The 13,781-nt window shown below is 41.4% G+C and overlaps 1 protein-coding gene across 9 annotated transcripts in view; it reads left to right on the top strand.

The window, feature by feature from the left end:
• RBM4 (RNA binding motif protein 4) overlaps positions 1 to 13,781 on the top strand; it is a 31,205-nt gene that overhangs the window by 2,138 nt on the left and 15,286 nt on the right. For 4 of the 9 annotated variants that reach the window (XM_026004336.2, XM_072758461.1, XM_072758459.1 and 1 more), the window contains 2 exons: positions 2,901 to 3,594; positions 5,397 to 5,837. The exons of 2 other annotated variants lie outside the window; for them this stretch is intronic. In XM_026004336.2, coding sequence (XP_025860121.1) covers positions 2,901 to 3,586 — 686 coding nt within the window. In that variant the 3' untranslated portion in view covers positions 3,587 to 3,594; positions 5,397 to 5,837. Of the gene's footprint in view, positions 1 to 206; positions 3,595 to 5,396; positions 5,838 to 13,781 lie in introns of those variants that run through there. 3 more of the 9 variants (XM_026004340.2, XM_072758463.1, XR_012001639.1) reach the window with 2 other exon arrangements.

Consider the following 13,781-nt stretch of genomic DNA (forward strand, 5'->3'; position numbering starts at 1 on the left):
TGAGGAGAAAGATACTGGGGGGCGATAATGGCAATGCCTTTTTACTATTTTAGAGGGTGGACTCTTAACATCTTTGGTGAATACAGCACTTAGATGGGTGTTAACCTTAGAGCCTTGGTTAGGTTATTAGTGTGTCTGGAGGGCAGCATGAATGATGGTATGGATTGTCACTTTATTTGGAAGGTTTTATGTTTTCTTGGTTTAAGATCTGAGCTCCTATGGCAAGAGTGGCAGTCGGGAAGGGTGAGTGTGGTAACCATGGTGAGTTGCTATCTATTCTCCCACCCCAACCCCTCCTTCCCCCTTTGTGTCCTCAGTATCAATAAAGCCTTTTCCCTTTGGTTGTTAACTGTATTCAGGTTAAGAGGTACTCCCACAACTCCTTGCTACATTTTTAAAGTATATTCCAACCTTTTTAGCCCAGACAAGGTAGTTATTGCTTCTTTTCCTGAATACTGCTCTTAAGAGTCATTGCTGCTGTTTCTCTTAAATTGAACCTTTCTTAGAGCTGGAGGTCCGATCATCATTCCCCCAAGTAATGGGTGCGTTGTGTCATGGGTATTGCTGCGCATTATTAAAGAAAAGTGTCCCCAGTCTCTCAGGTCTAGTTTGTTTTCCTTTTTTAATTGGTAAGTTGAGAATTATTTGCTGTCAGCAACTTAATTGGGGTCAAAGGCTGCTTTTGTGGAGGGTTTATGATGAGATACCTAATTTTTGGACACACTTCTCCACCTTAACCAAGTCATAGAATGGGTGCTGTGTCTTTTTGTAGCAGTTACATATGTAAGGGGAGGTCAGTGTGTACCGATTCAGGACAACTTGTCCTTATGGTGTAACTCAGGGCTATGAACCTTAGGGTCTCTGGTGCTATTTATGCTTATTTATATTTTCTTTTTTTTTTAATTTTTATTTATTTATGATAGTCACAGAGAGAGAGAGACAGAGACACAGGCAGAGGGAGAAGCAGGCTCCATGCACCGGGAGCCCGATGTGGGATTCGATCCCGTGTCTCCAGGATCGCGCCCTGGGCCAAAGGCGGGCGCCAAACCGCTGCGCCACCCAGGGATCCCGCTTATTTATATTTTCACTATATTTCTTATTATTAGTCGTTCTCCTTAGTTCTATTCAGTAGAGTTCTTTGTACGTGAAGTAGCAGAATTTATTAAAATGGTCTTCTATATCCTTTCGCTTTTCAGTGTTGGGTGTATTCTCCATTATTTGCTCATTTAAAAGACACCAGTTATATATGTTTTTAAAGACTTAGTTTCTTTTTCTAGCTTTGGAATAGATAATATCCTCAATCAGGGTGTTAATGACCTTATATCATGAATGTGCAAGGTTAAGTTCCTTGGTTGCACTTGTTTTGCTCTGGTTTCGTTAGGTGCCAAAATGGTCCCGTGGGCAAATGCCAGAGGGACATGTGAGCACTTTAAAATCTTTAAGTACTTAATTGTGAATCTTAGCTCCTAACCTGCAATCTATTTACACTTACCAGATGCAGTATTTACAAGAGATTTTTGGGGGTAGTTTGATCCTTCCAACCTCTTTTCCCTTTCCTAGCTTGCTAGGACTTTAATTTTGCTTGTGAAATTGTTTATTTACCGATTTCTGTAATGTTGGTTGAGTAGGTGACCTGTTGACTCTCTTGTACTTCTGACCATTCACTTTGATACCTGCATGTTTGGGTACATCATAGCCAATTGCCTTGGAAGTTTTTGCTGGAATTTTGCATACTGATAAATTGGTAGATCATGTTAGCTGGAAATTGTTCCTGTGAAAAGATTTAAACCTTAAACTTTTTTTTTTTTAAAGATTTTATTTATTCGTGAGAGACAGAGGTAGAGGGAGAAGCAGGCTCTCTGCAGAGACTCGATCCCGGACCCTGGGATCATGCCCTTGAATCAAAGGCAGACACTCAACTGTTGAGCCACCCAGGCATCCCAAACCTTAAACTTGCTGAAAAATTTCTTTTAAGTTTTTCGGAAGTAATACTTTTTATTTCCAGAATACAAACTAATTTTCAGCAGAAGATAATAGTAACTGTATTCTTAGGCTCTCTGGATCCCTAGTTTAAGGAGAAAAAGTACTTTAATCTTGTTAAAGTGAATGCTCTGATACCCTAATATTACTGGTTATTCTCCATTTTTCTCATATCCCTTCCCCTTTTTCTTCCATGATTTTCATAATCTTTCTAAAAATTCAGGCATCTTGTGAATTACCTGTCCTGTTCCTTAGGAGGTTACTAAAGTTAGCTCTCAGATTGAAAAGAATCTTTGGTGGATTGAATATCAAGACCAGCAATTTTAAGGACTCCATTAACAGGGGAGGCAGTCCTTCAATGAGTATTTATTGTCCCTTCCCCCATTTCATGAGTGTTTTTCCCAGAAATCTTGAAATTTGCCCATCACACTCAGTCACAGTTCATGTCTGGGTCATATTCTCCATCACTGGTAACTTTAGGGTCTTAACTCTCTTTGATTTTGGGGTGGGGAACTGAGGGATTGGCCTTTGCATTGTTCTGCTTAATGAAATCAGTCTTGGTAGTGAAGATGGGAAATGTCAGAATCTTGTGGAGCACTCTTAACTAGTTTCTTTTGACAGTGGGCCATTGTTAGGGGTAGTTTTTGTCTGCAGTTATCTGGCAAAAGATGAAGTTGCTGGTTTTGGGGCACAAGCATTAAACTAGTGTTAGAGCTGAAACATTTCATCTAATTGATCTTTGCCTGAAATCACGTCATTATAATGAATTTGCATAGTATTTTTTTTTTCTTTAATCTTTTGGCAATGAGTCCTGCATTAGAGTTGTCTAGGTAAAGCCATTGCTATGACCAGTGTCTGGGGTAGGGGCGGGGGCTATGACTAAGAGTGATAGCAACCCTTCTTGCGTCTGTTTCTTCAAGGCAAACGAATGCACGTGCAGTTGTCCACCAGCCGGCTTAGGACTGCGCCCGGGATGGGAGACCAGAGCGGCTGCTATCGGTGCGGGAAAGAGGGGCACTGGTCCAAAGAGTGTCCGATAGATCGTTCGGGCCGAGTGGCAGACTTTACCGAGCAATATAATGAGCAATATGGAGCAGTGCGTACACCTTACACCATGAGCTATGGGGATTCGTTGTATTACAACAACGCGTACGGAGCGCTCGATGCCTACTACAAGCGCTGCCGTGCTGCCCGGTCCTATGAGGCAGTGGCGGCTGCAGCTGCCTCTGCGTATAATTACGCAGAGCAGACCCTGTCCCAGCTGCCACAAGTCCAGAACACAGCCATGGCCAGTCACCTCACCTCCACCTCTCTCGATCCCTACGATAGACACCTGTTGCCGACCTCAGGAGCTGCTGCTGCTACAGCTGCTGCTGCTGCAGCAGCCGCTGCTGCTGTTACTGCAGCTTCCACTTCATATTACGGGCGGGATCGGAGCCCCCTGCGTCGCGCTACAGCCCCAGTCCCCACTGTTGGAGAGGGCTACGGTTACGGGCATGAGAGTGAGTTGTCCCAAGCTTCGGCGGCCGCGCGGAATTCCCTGTACGACATGGCCCGGTATGAGCGGGAGCAGTATGCGGATCGGGCGCGGTATTCAGCCTTTTAAGGCTTGAGGTGAGAGCGGTGGGGTGTCCCCTGTTCTGGTTTTGCCATCCCTCCTAAAGGCTCCAGTTAGGTTGCCCTGCTTGCTTGCTTTTGCTGGGTTAGGGTAGGGTTACTATCATGGTTCACAGGCTAGGGATAAGTCCTTAACTACCTAACTTTTTGAAATACATAAACATCCTTAGCCCTCATGGCTATTTTTCCAGGGCTCCTAGTAGTGGGAGTCAATCTGATGCTATTTATCCCTGGAAAAACAAAGAATGGTGTGATGAATCTTGGGTCACACTTATGTGCTGTAATTAAACTGAACCTGGGACCCATATATTCAGACTGAGGTGTGCTGTTTCTCAGAGCCTTTGTTGAAATTCCTAGGTGTGCGACATTATTAAGGTTTGCAGCTTACTGTTCTGCTTCGTGCCATATGAAAGGTCGGTTATGACCTATAGTAATATAAATTTGATAATTAGTTAACTAGTCATCACTGCTTGGGTCCCAGTTACTATGAAGACTACCCAGTGGCATCATCTTAATCTTGAAGCAGCGTTTTTCTCACGTTCCTGAACAATTCACTCCCTATGAGCTTTATAGAAAAACTCTTTGAAGTTAAGTTGGGACAGAGAGAAGAAAAGGTATCTTAATTTATAAAGCTTTCAACAAGGAGTCTGGGGCATAGACTCAAATTCAACTTCACTCAGCTCAGATTCATTCCCTGAATATAGAGTGTCCACTCCATTGCTCTGTCTTTGAATCTGTCCTATAAGAGCCTGTTTACTTTGTTCAATTTTTTTTTAAACTGTCCCACAGTGTTATGGTGGACATCTCTCCACTTCTTCAAGGTTTATGGTAATACAAATCTGCCATCAACAGCAGGGGTGAGAGATTTGCCTTAAGCAGATCACTCCCTTCATCTTCCCACTAATTACGGGCATTTAATACTCTTGAACCACCAGCTCTACCTTGAGTCCTCTGGCTTTTTCCTCTACTATACATTTTGAGCCTCATGATCCATTGGCTCTACCTGAGTATATTCTTTCTGATGCTTGCCAGCTTTGGGCTCCAGGTGTTTGAGTTTGCTGCTGTATTAAAGGGTGATTCTCAATGCCCTTTGTTTTGGGTAGACCCCAGTTTGTCCTAGACGTTACCTTTGATCCATAATTCAGTAGTGACAGTGTGAATGATACTCTGTTATCTTTCAGTTAAGGCAGAAGGTATGTGAGTTGCCCAGGATTATTGGGTAGGAAATCACTGATAGGGCTGGGAAAGTAACTTGAATGACTTGATATGTAGCTTACACAAGTCCTCCACTACATTCTTTTAATTTCTTCCCTAGGCAGAGTTGGATACCTGTTCAATTGATGCTGCTTTTTCCTAGACCTTTAATCATTTTTAACTTGGACCTTGGCAGTAAACCGAGTTTCAAACATGCTTTTGACTTTTAGACCAGAGAGCTAATTGGAACTTTTCTTTTTTTTCTGCCCTTCAGTGATAATTTGTGATGTGGAAATAACCTTTTCTGAGGAATGGTGATTTTAACATCAAGAGAAATGCATTATCTTTGGTTACTGTCATGAAAAAGTATTTGCTATTTAATTTAGAGAAAGGCCCCAGCCTGGGATTGCTTGACCTTCCCAGTTACTTTCTGACCTCCAAACTCTTTTCATTTTTAGAGGTTATTGTGTATACTGGGGATGGGTATAAGTAAACTTAAAAGGAGTGTCAAGTTACCAGACTTCATAAAGATATTCTTTGAAGTTTTAAGTAGGAAAGCCCTTTTGAGCTTTGCTGTAAAGCCCCTGTATTGTGCTCTCTTTCAGGTGGGATGTGTGTGGGCTGAAATTCCGAGCTGCGGTTGTGCATGAGAATACACCCTTCGTGGTACCCCGTCTCCGGGACGTTCTCGGCTCTGTACGTTCAGTCCCTCAGGAACCGTGGACCTTAATTTACCTTGCTAAGTTCAGACCACCTCTTCCTTTCCTCCCTCCTGCCCATTTTCCTGTTCTTCCTGTTCTTCAGTACTTCTGTAGTTTCCCATTTATGTTCTCTTCTCCCAGCAGGCCTCATTGTGTGCAGAAACTGGTGGGGGTTGTGCTGTCTCCCCGCCTCCTGCTTCCCGTGGGTATTGGACTTGGGAATGACCTTGATGAGAGTGTCACTGCTCCTGAGTCTTTTTGGCCCAAAGGCTTGTGGCGGGTAGACACATAGAGTTGGATAACTTTTTTTTTTTTTTCCAGTGAAATAAATGGTTTTTCAACTTAGGGTATGTGTGCTTTGAGAGAGTTCTTGCTTGGGCTTGTGTCTGGATTCTTTATTTGTCCCTGGAAGAGAAGGGGAATATAAAAAGTTTGACATTCAGCTCTGGGTGAACATCGCTGCAATTACTTTTATTGTAGATAGGACCTAACAGGCACCAAAGGAAAAAAAGATCGTGTGCGGAAGAACTCAGGCAGGTAGTCTTATTCCAGTAAAAACTACTTTTATTGTAGATAGGACTTAACAGGTGCCAGAGGGAAAAAAAGATCGTGTGTGGAAGAAGAACGCAGGCAGGTAGTCTTACTCCAGTAAAGTCTTCCCCCTGTTCGTACACCTTTGTAATAAAACCAACTTACTTACTAGTGGTTTTGAGATGGAAGTTTTTTCCTGTTTGTGAAGCCATTATCATGTACCTCTTATCATTCCAACCACCCAGTCAGTACATTTAGCTTGATTTATTGCCAAGATAGAGTTCTAGGAAAAGGAATCAGAGGATAGGAGGTCAGCTTCCATTTTTCATGCCATATGGAAAAATAAAGTTGTGGCTCTGTTAGTATTCTGCTGCTGCTTTAGGCCAGTAAAGTAACACTTTTTGATGCCGTTTACCATCTGTTTCTATACCTCTCCCCAAATACAAATCCGAAGTGCTCAATGGTAGCACTAGCACTTCATTAACTTGTACTTAGAGTCTTTAGAATGATAGGCACAGGAAGAGGACCCAGCAGCGAGCTTTTAGAGTATTTAATAATGAGCATAGGGATGAATACAAGGAAGAGCCCTGTCTCTTAGTTCCATGCTTCTATCAAAACAGACCGTCTTCCAGATCTTTTTTTTGTCTGTACCTTGTTTCCAGTTTTAACATTACATATAGTAGGGTATTTTCTAGAACCATTCATTCAACAAATAGCACCTACTGTGTATGCCTTTATGAAAGGTGGGTTATGGTAAAGGGAGATAAAAAGGATCTGGTTTTTAGTTGGGTGATTTCTCAGATTTTTCTTAAGGCTTCTATCTGACTGGTTCTAATTCATAGATGGCTAAGATGGGAATAGTTATGTATATAACTTGTAATTTACTGAATGTTCTGTTGAAACCCTGTGATTGGTTATGTATGTGTTATTTAATGCTCCAAGCAGCCATTTTTCTGTCCATTGCAAGTTTTATTCCTCTTATCCTCAAAATACAAATAATTGCTGAACATATAGGCTGTGTTTGATTGAGAAGTCTAGTGATGTAGAGTAGTTCCAGGAAAACTATTGGTGGAAATAAGGTGACTAAGGATGAAAAGTTATTAGCTCCTACAGATAGGAAGTGGTCAGTAATGAAGATTATGAGTAAAGTTTGGTTACTTTCCTTGCATTTGGCTTTATCTTCCTTGGCTGGGTTGGATTTCTGCCAGTGCCACTTCTTGGAGGGTGGTGCCTACTTTGATCCCCCTTTCTCTGAAAAGGTGGACCCATCACTCTTTGGCACTTTTCATTGGTACACCCCTTGGTCTAATAGGTGGAGTTGGCAAGTTTCAAAAGGTGGAGACTGACAGTATTCATTGCTTCAGCAAATGATTTGATACTCTGCAAGGTATTGTTGTAGGTGCTGGGTATAGTTGGGTATAGTTCTGGAGCCTAAGTGTGTGGGGAGGACAAAATAATGTCAAATAGAGACTTATTTAGATGAGAGTAGTGGGAGGAGGCTTTTCTGACGTGATGGTATGTCAGTAGATTAGATATGGAAATAATGTATTTTTGCTTTATAAAACAGGCTGGTTAAAATTTTTAAAAGGAGTCATTTCTGCTTTGAGAGCATGGTCTCCCTGTATGTAATAGATAACCTAAGCAGTTTTTCATGACTCAGAATCTGGGCTAGGTTAATGCTACATTCCTGCTGTGCTTTGTAATTATTGTTAAAAGGCAAAACACTATTAAAAACAGTGGAAAGTGGATTCTAAAACTATTTAAATTGGACTTGCTGATATTTCAACATTAAGATTTTGGAATTAGTGTTTAAGCTTCCGATCAAGTGTATCTTGAGTTGAGGCAACAGTCTGCTCTGTGTAACGGACAGAATTAGACTGTTGTTGGTTAGCTCAGGAGTTCTGGGGTAGTTTAAGAGTAATGCTTTCATATACTGATTTTTTTGTAGGCTTCCACCATTTCTTCTGTTCAGTAAAGGGTGCTTAGCATCCTCTTGAGAGCTGATTTTGTAGTTCATGAAGTATTTTTTTTTTTTATTTTTTTTCAATTTTTATTTATTTATGATAGTCACACAGAGAGAGAGAGAGAGAGAGAGAGAGAGAGGCAGAGACAGAGGCAGAGGGAGAAGCAGGCTCCATGCACCGGGAACCCGATGTGGGATTCGATTCCGGGTCTTCCGGATCGCGCCCTGGGCCAAAGGCAGACGCCAAACCGCTGCGCCACCCAGGGATCCCGTTCATGAAGTATTTAACTAGTTGCCTACTGTAAGTACACATGTGGAGAATACAAAGATAACTGTCCCCACCTTGCCTCTGCAAGCAGCTTTCTGTTTAGGCCTTGGATGTGTAGATGATTGGATCACTCACTGGAAGGTTGGAGTGGAATGGTCCCAGTATTCTGTAGTGTTGGCATCTGGCACAGATCTGACCCATCTAATTCTGGATGGGTCAGAGGACTTAGGAAAGCTGTTTTTAGGGTAATACTGGGGTTTGATTTGGTGTTATACCAAAAGTTTGTTAACTTAGAGTTCTTCCAGGCATCAAACTTGGAGTTGTTTTGGATGAATGCCAAATTAAGCCAGACTCCTTAGCCCAGAGCTACCTCAGTACTAAAAGGCTCTAGGTAGAGCATTAGCATTATGCTATTAAGTACTGTTGCAAACAACTGGAGTGAAGTGTACTCAGTACTGATGTTTTCTCTGTGGTCTCACGCTGAGTCAAAAAATTGCCAGAATAATGACAGTGGGAAGTCCCCTGAGTACTTTGCTGTGGGTTTGGAGAACAGTATAGTCTATATTGAAGCAAAGCAAAGTAGTTATAGAAGGGAATGTCTCCCAAGACAGAATTTAAGAATTCCTGTATTTTAATACTTATGAAATTTTTGGTTCATTTGAAGAGTGCAGAGCTGAATTCCTAAGTGCGTAGAAATTAAATGAAAAAACTTAAAGTGTTTTACCAAAACTTTAAAATGGAATTATGGGGCTCAACCTAGTCGAGATCATGGCAGCACTGAATATTTAGTAAAAGAATTGTCAACTAACTAAATTGGGAGAATGGGAAAGTATGGATGGGGGAGTGATGGGATGTGTAAGAGCAAAACTTATTACATAATAGAAATTAACAATTTTTTTAAAGTGGTAAATGGAGAATATTGACCAACTTGAGTCCCATAAAGGTAAGAACAGCTAAAAAGTTGTTATATCTGGGGAAGATGAAGCTAGAGACTTGAAAGCCTTATACTATTTGTTAAACCATGTTCACGGGTTATTTTGATAAAAAATAAAAGTTGGGGATGTCTGGGTGTTTCAGTGGTTGAGCGTCTGCCTTCTACTCAGGTCGTGATCCTGGGGTCCTGGGATCCTGCTTCTTTCTTTGCTAAGGTCTCTCTGCCTGCTCTGTCTCTCATGAATAAATAAAATCTTAAAGTTTTGTCATGCTAACAGCTCTTTTCTGTTTAAGCCTGAGATGATGTCTAATCAATCAGTGAACCTTTTAAACTAATAAGAACAGTTTACTGTTCTACAGTGATACGTAAAGTAATAAAGTAATATGACTTTATTAACAAGTAAATAGCATCTCTGAGATACGAGGTGGGGATGGTGCTAGCAGTCTATCAAGGAGGTAAGACACCAAAGAAGGAAGTGCTTAGCTGTTGGTAAGTAAACCTTAAAAGCTGAATTGAGCATTTTATTACTGCTCCTGTTTTGTCTAATTTGTCAGTGCCAACAGGGGAAAACTTAGTACTCTTTTTCTTTGTCCTCCAGGGCTCGTTCTTTAAGGGCTGAGCCTGCTGGTTTCATTCAGTCCTATCCAACATGTTGAATTGTTCCTACTCCATTTTGTAGTGAGATGAGAACTCTTAATTTCACTATGTAAGAAATGTTAAAACCAGATGTGAGAGTCTGGAGCTTCCTTATATAGAACTTCCAGACTTAACTATCATCCAGGCTGCTGCAAGAGGAAGGGAGATAGTTTTTACCTGCTGGCTTGAGCTGGAGTAGGGTCTTCTGATTTATTTATAGAGTTGAAATGGTTTGAAGAGCAGGTTTTAGTAGTGAACAAAGAGGTTTTTCCTGGAAAGCCTGGGAACTAAGATGCCAAAAAAAATGTTTACTGTAGAGTTTCCCTATGGTACCATCTATAAAATGCAAGGCCCGGTGAAGACTGGGAACTAGATTTCAAATATACACCTCAATTTCGAAAGAAAAAAGTTTTATGGAATGAAACTAATATGAGGTTTTAGGATTATGATTTAATCAATTCATTTTCCTCGTGTTTTTTAATATCTGAAATTTGCATTTTGATATCCATAGTTTAATTAGCACCTTGGTTTTAGTGATATGTAAAGTAATAATGCAACTTAAAGTCAGTGACATTTTGTATTAAATGAAATATGGTTATACTGCATGAACGCAAGTGTATCTGTAAGCTATATATATATATATATTTATATATATATTTTAAGACTTTATTCATGAGAGAGAGAGAGGCAGAGACACACAGGTAGAGGGAGAAGCAGGCTTCACCCTGGGAGCCCGATGTGGGACTTGATCCCGGGACTCCAGGATCACGCCCTGGGTTGAAGGCAGGCACTAAACCGCTGAGCCACCCAGGAATCCCCTGTAAGCTATATTCTTAAAGGTGGAATGGCATTTTGCGTTTTGGTACAGGTCAGATTGTTCTCAAAAGTTACTACAGTTGAGGAGCACCTTGGATGGCTCAGTCCATTAACGCATCTGGTTCTTGGTTTTGGCTCAGGTTATGATCCCGGGGTTCTGGGATTGAGCACGGCATTGGGCTCCATGCTGAACGAGTCTGCTCAGGATTCTTGCTCTCCTTCACCTTTTGCCCCTCCTTAGGGATCCCTGGGTGGCGCAGCGGTTTAGCGCCTGCCCTTGGCCCAGGGTGCGATCCTGGAGACCCGGGATCGAATCCCACGTCGGGCTCCCGGTGCATGGAGCCTGCTTCTCCCTCTGCCTATGTCTCTGCCTCCTTCTCTCTCCCTCTCCCTCTCCCTCTCTCTCTCTCTCTCTCTCATAAATAAATAAATAAAAAATTAAAAAAAAAAGAATCCTTAAAAAAAAGTTATTACGGTTTGTATCCCAACAAGTTATGAAAATCTTTCCTTAAATCCTAATCCAGTGTATGTGTTTGTCTTTTCCAACCTAATAGTGTAAAATGATAGCTTATAAATTTAGTATCTATTTATATGAGTGAGGTAGATCATCTTTATATTTTTAACAGTCATTTGTATTTCCGTTTTTTTTTTTTTAATTTTTTATTTATTTATGATAGTCACACACACAGAGAGAGAGAGAGAGGCAGAGACACAGGCAGAGGGAGAAGCAGGCTCCATGCACTGGGAGCCCGACGTGGGATTCGATCCCGGGTCTCCAGGATCGCGCCCTGGGCCAAAGGCAGGCAGGCGCTAAACCGCTGCGCCGCCCAGGGATCCCTATTTCCATTTTTTTGTATCCTTAGTCCTTACCTTTCTAAAATCCAGTATTGGTTTTATTTGTGGAAGCAATGTATAAATTAAGGAAATTAATTTGGTGATCTGAGTTGCTAGTGTTTTTTCCAGTTTGTCATTTCATGATGATTTTGCCATGTAGAAAAATTAAATGTGTGGTAATTGAATTTCCAGCCTTTTCTTCTAGCACTTGAGGATTTTGCATCATACTTGGGATTTCTGCACTTGAAGAAAGTAAGAAAATTCTTTTTTTTCCAGGTATTTTTATGGTTTCATTTTTTAAGTTTTGATTTTTTTTCTTTAAGATTTATTTATTTATTAATTCAGAGAGAGAGGCAGAGACACAGGCAGAGGGAGAAGCAGGCTCCATGCAGGGAGCCCGGCATGGGACTCGATCCTGGGTCTCCAGGATCACACCCTGGGCTGCAGGCGGTGCTAAACTGCTGCGCCACCGTGGCTGCCCTAAGTTTAGAATTTTAATCTACTTGGAATTTGTTATAAAGTGTGAGGTAAATCTCTAACCTTTTTTTTTTCTAGATGGTCACTCAGTTGGGGAACAAATAGAAACAAATCTCAATTTAATTGCAGTGGAACAAAAAGGGATGAAAATGATGCTATTTGAACATCATATCTCCTGTTCTGATTATAAGAAGGAAACAAATTTAGCACCCTTTTTGAAGAAAGCGGAATGAATAGGACATTGGATACCTCCTACCTACTCTTATAAGCCCCTGTTTATGCAGGGAGGAACTACTGCCTTAGATTAATTATTAAATCGTAGTCTCTAGGGGTTGGCCGGTGGCAAAATCAACTCTTGTGACTCTATGCTTAGAGTGCTTAAAGTATGTAGTCTTTACTTTATGGAGTGTTAATCAGATTGGTTGCAGTTGGCATGCCTGGCATGCCTGTCCTTCAGGATTCATTCAGTAGTAGTCAACCTACAGAACTTGATGAAGAACTGGTGTTGCTCCCCAGTCCATTTGTGGCAATGCCCAGGGGCTTCCCTATCAGATTTGGGCCTACAGGGACTTGCCTTGGCTTGTAATCATGATGGATGAGACTGATTTTTCTCTCGTAACTGTTTCTTCTGTTATTACACTGTTCGTAGCTCTGAGAGAAAGCCTGCATACCAATTTAGGGACAGACATGTAAGTTTTAACCCCTTAACTTTAGAAATTTTCTTTGGCAAATTATACTCACTGGCAATCTAAGAATTTACTTGGAGTATTTAAAATGTTCTCATATTTGGTGAAAGGGCTTATTTGATTTGGCTGCTCAAGTTCCACCTGTGTATTGGTATGTTTGGCTTAGTCTTCTATTCACTTTGTTAGGAGCCTGATGTGGGACTCAATCCCAGGACCACACTCTGAGCTTAAAGGCAGACACTCAACCACTGAGCCACCCAGGTGTCCCAATAAAACAGTTTCTTGAAAGAAATTTCCTTTTGGCTTTAGTGTTGGATATCTTTTAAGAAGTGGAAGTGAATAAGAAATCTGGCAATATTTTCCCCCTTCACCAAGGGGGAATGGGTAAATCACATCAGTGGTGTACCAACTGATGTGGAAGGGTGTCTTGGTTTTCTTTGGTTTGGAGACAGTCCTTCCAAAATGCCAGCCTCTTTAATTTTTAAAAATTCACTCACTTTTCTTATGTTAGCTATCTTGTGTCTTTCTTTTTTTTTTTTTTTTAATTTATTCATGAGAGAGACAGAGGCAGAGGGAGAAGCAGGCTCCATGCAGGGAGACTGATGTGGGACTCGATACCAGGACCACAGGATCAGGCCCTGAGCCAAAGGCAGATACCCAACTCCTGAGCCACCCAGGTGGTCCCATCTTGTGTCTTTCCAGATTGCTTTCTTCAAAGTTTCAATCCTCTGATCCCACTGGAACTTCTGATTCATTGATCCAACTTTTCATTGTCCCTCACCCTCTTATATTCTCACTTCTTTCCCCAACTTGAAAAACATACCAGTCATTATCATTTCTTTGTCTACATCATTTTCTTTACAAGCCCTGGGGCTCCTCAGTCCCCCAGCATCATCATACACACTTGGCAGTAAGTACTGCGTCCCAGGTCATATCCAGTTCATCTGTTCACAGTCATTTGATTGATGAGGCTGAAGGTGATGGAGGAAAACAGTTTCAGTGACTGATCCCACTTTGAATGATCATAAGCCTGACTTGTGTAGACTATGGTTCTGCCAAGAGATCAGGAGGAGTACAGTTCCCTAGTCCGTTGCTGTCTCTTTCACTTCCTCTCTTAGGCTCACTCAGCTACTGGCCTACTTCA

The sequence above is a fragment of the Vulpes vulpes genome, chromosome 5, assembly GCF_048418805.1.
Source record: "Vulpes vulpes isolate BD-2025 chromosome 5, VulVul3, whole genome shotgun sequence".
In the NCBI taxonomy this organism is placed as follows: domain Eukaryota; kingdom Metazoa; phylum Chordata; class Mammalia; order Carnivora; family Canidae; genus Vulpes; species Vulpes vulpes.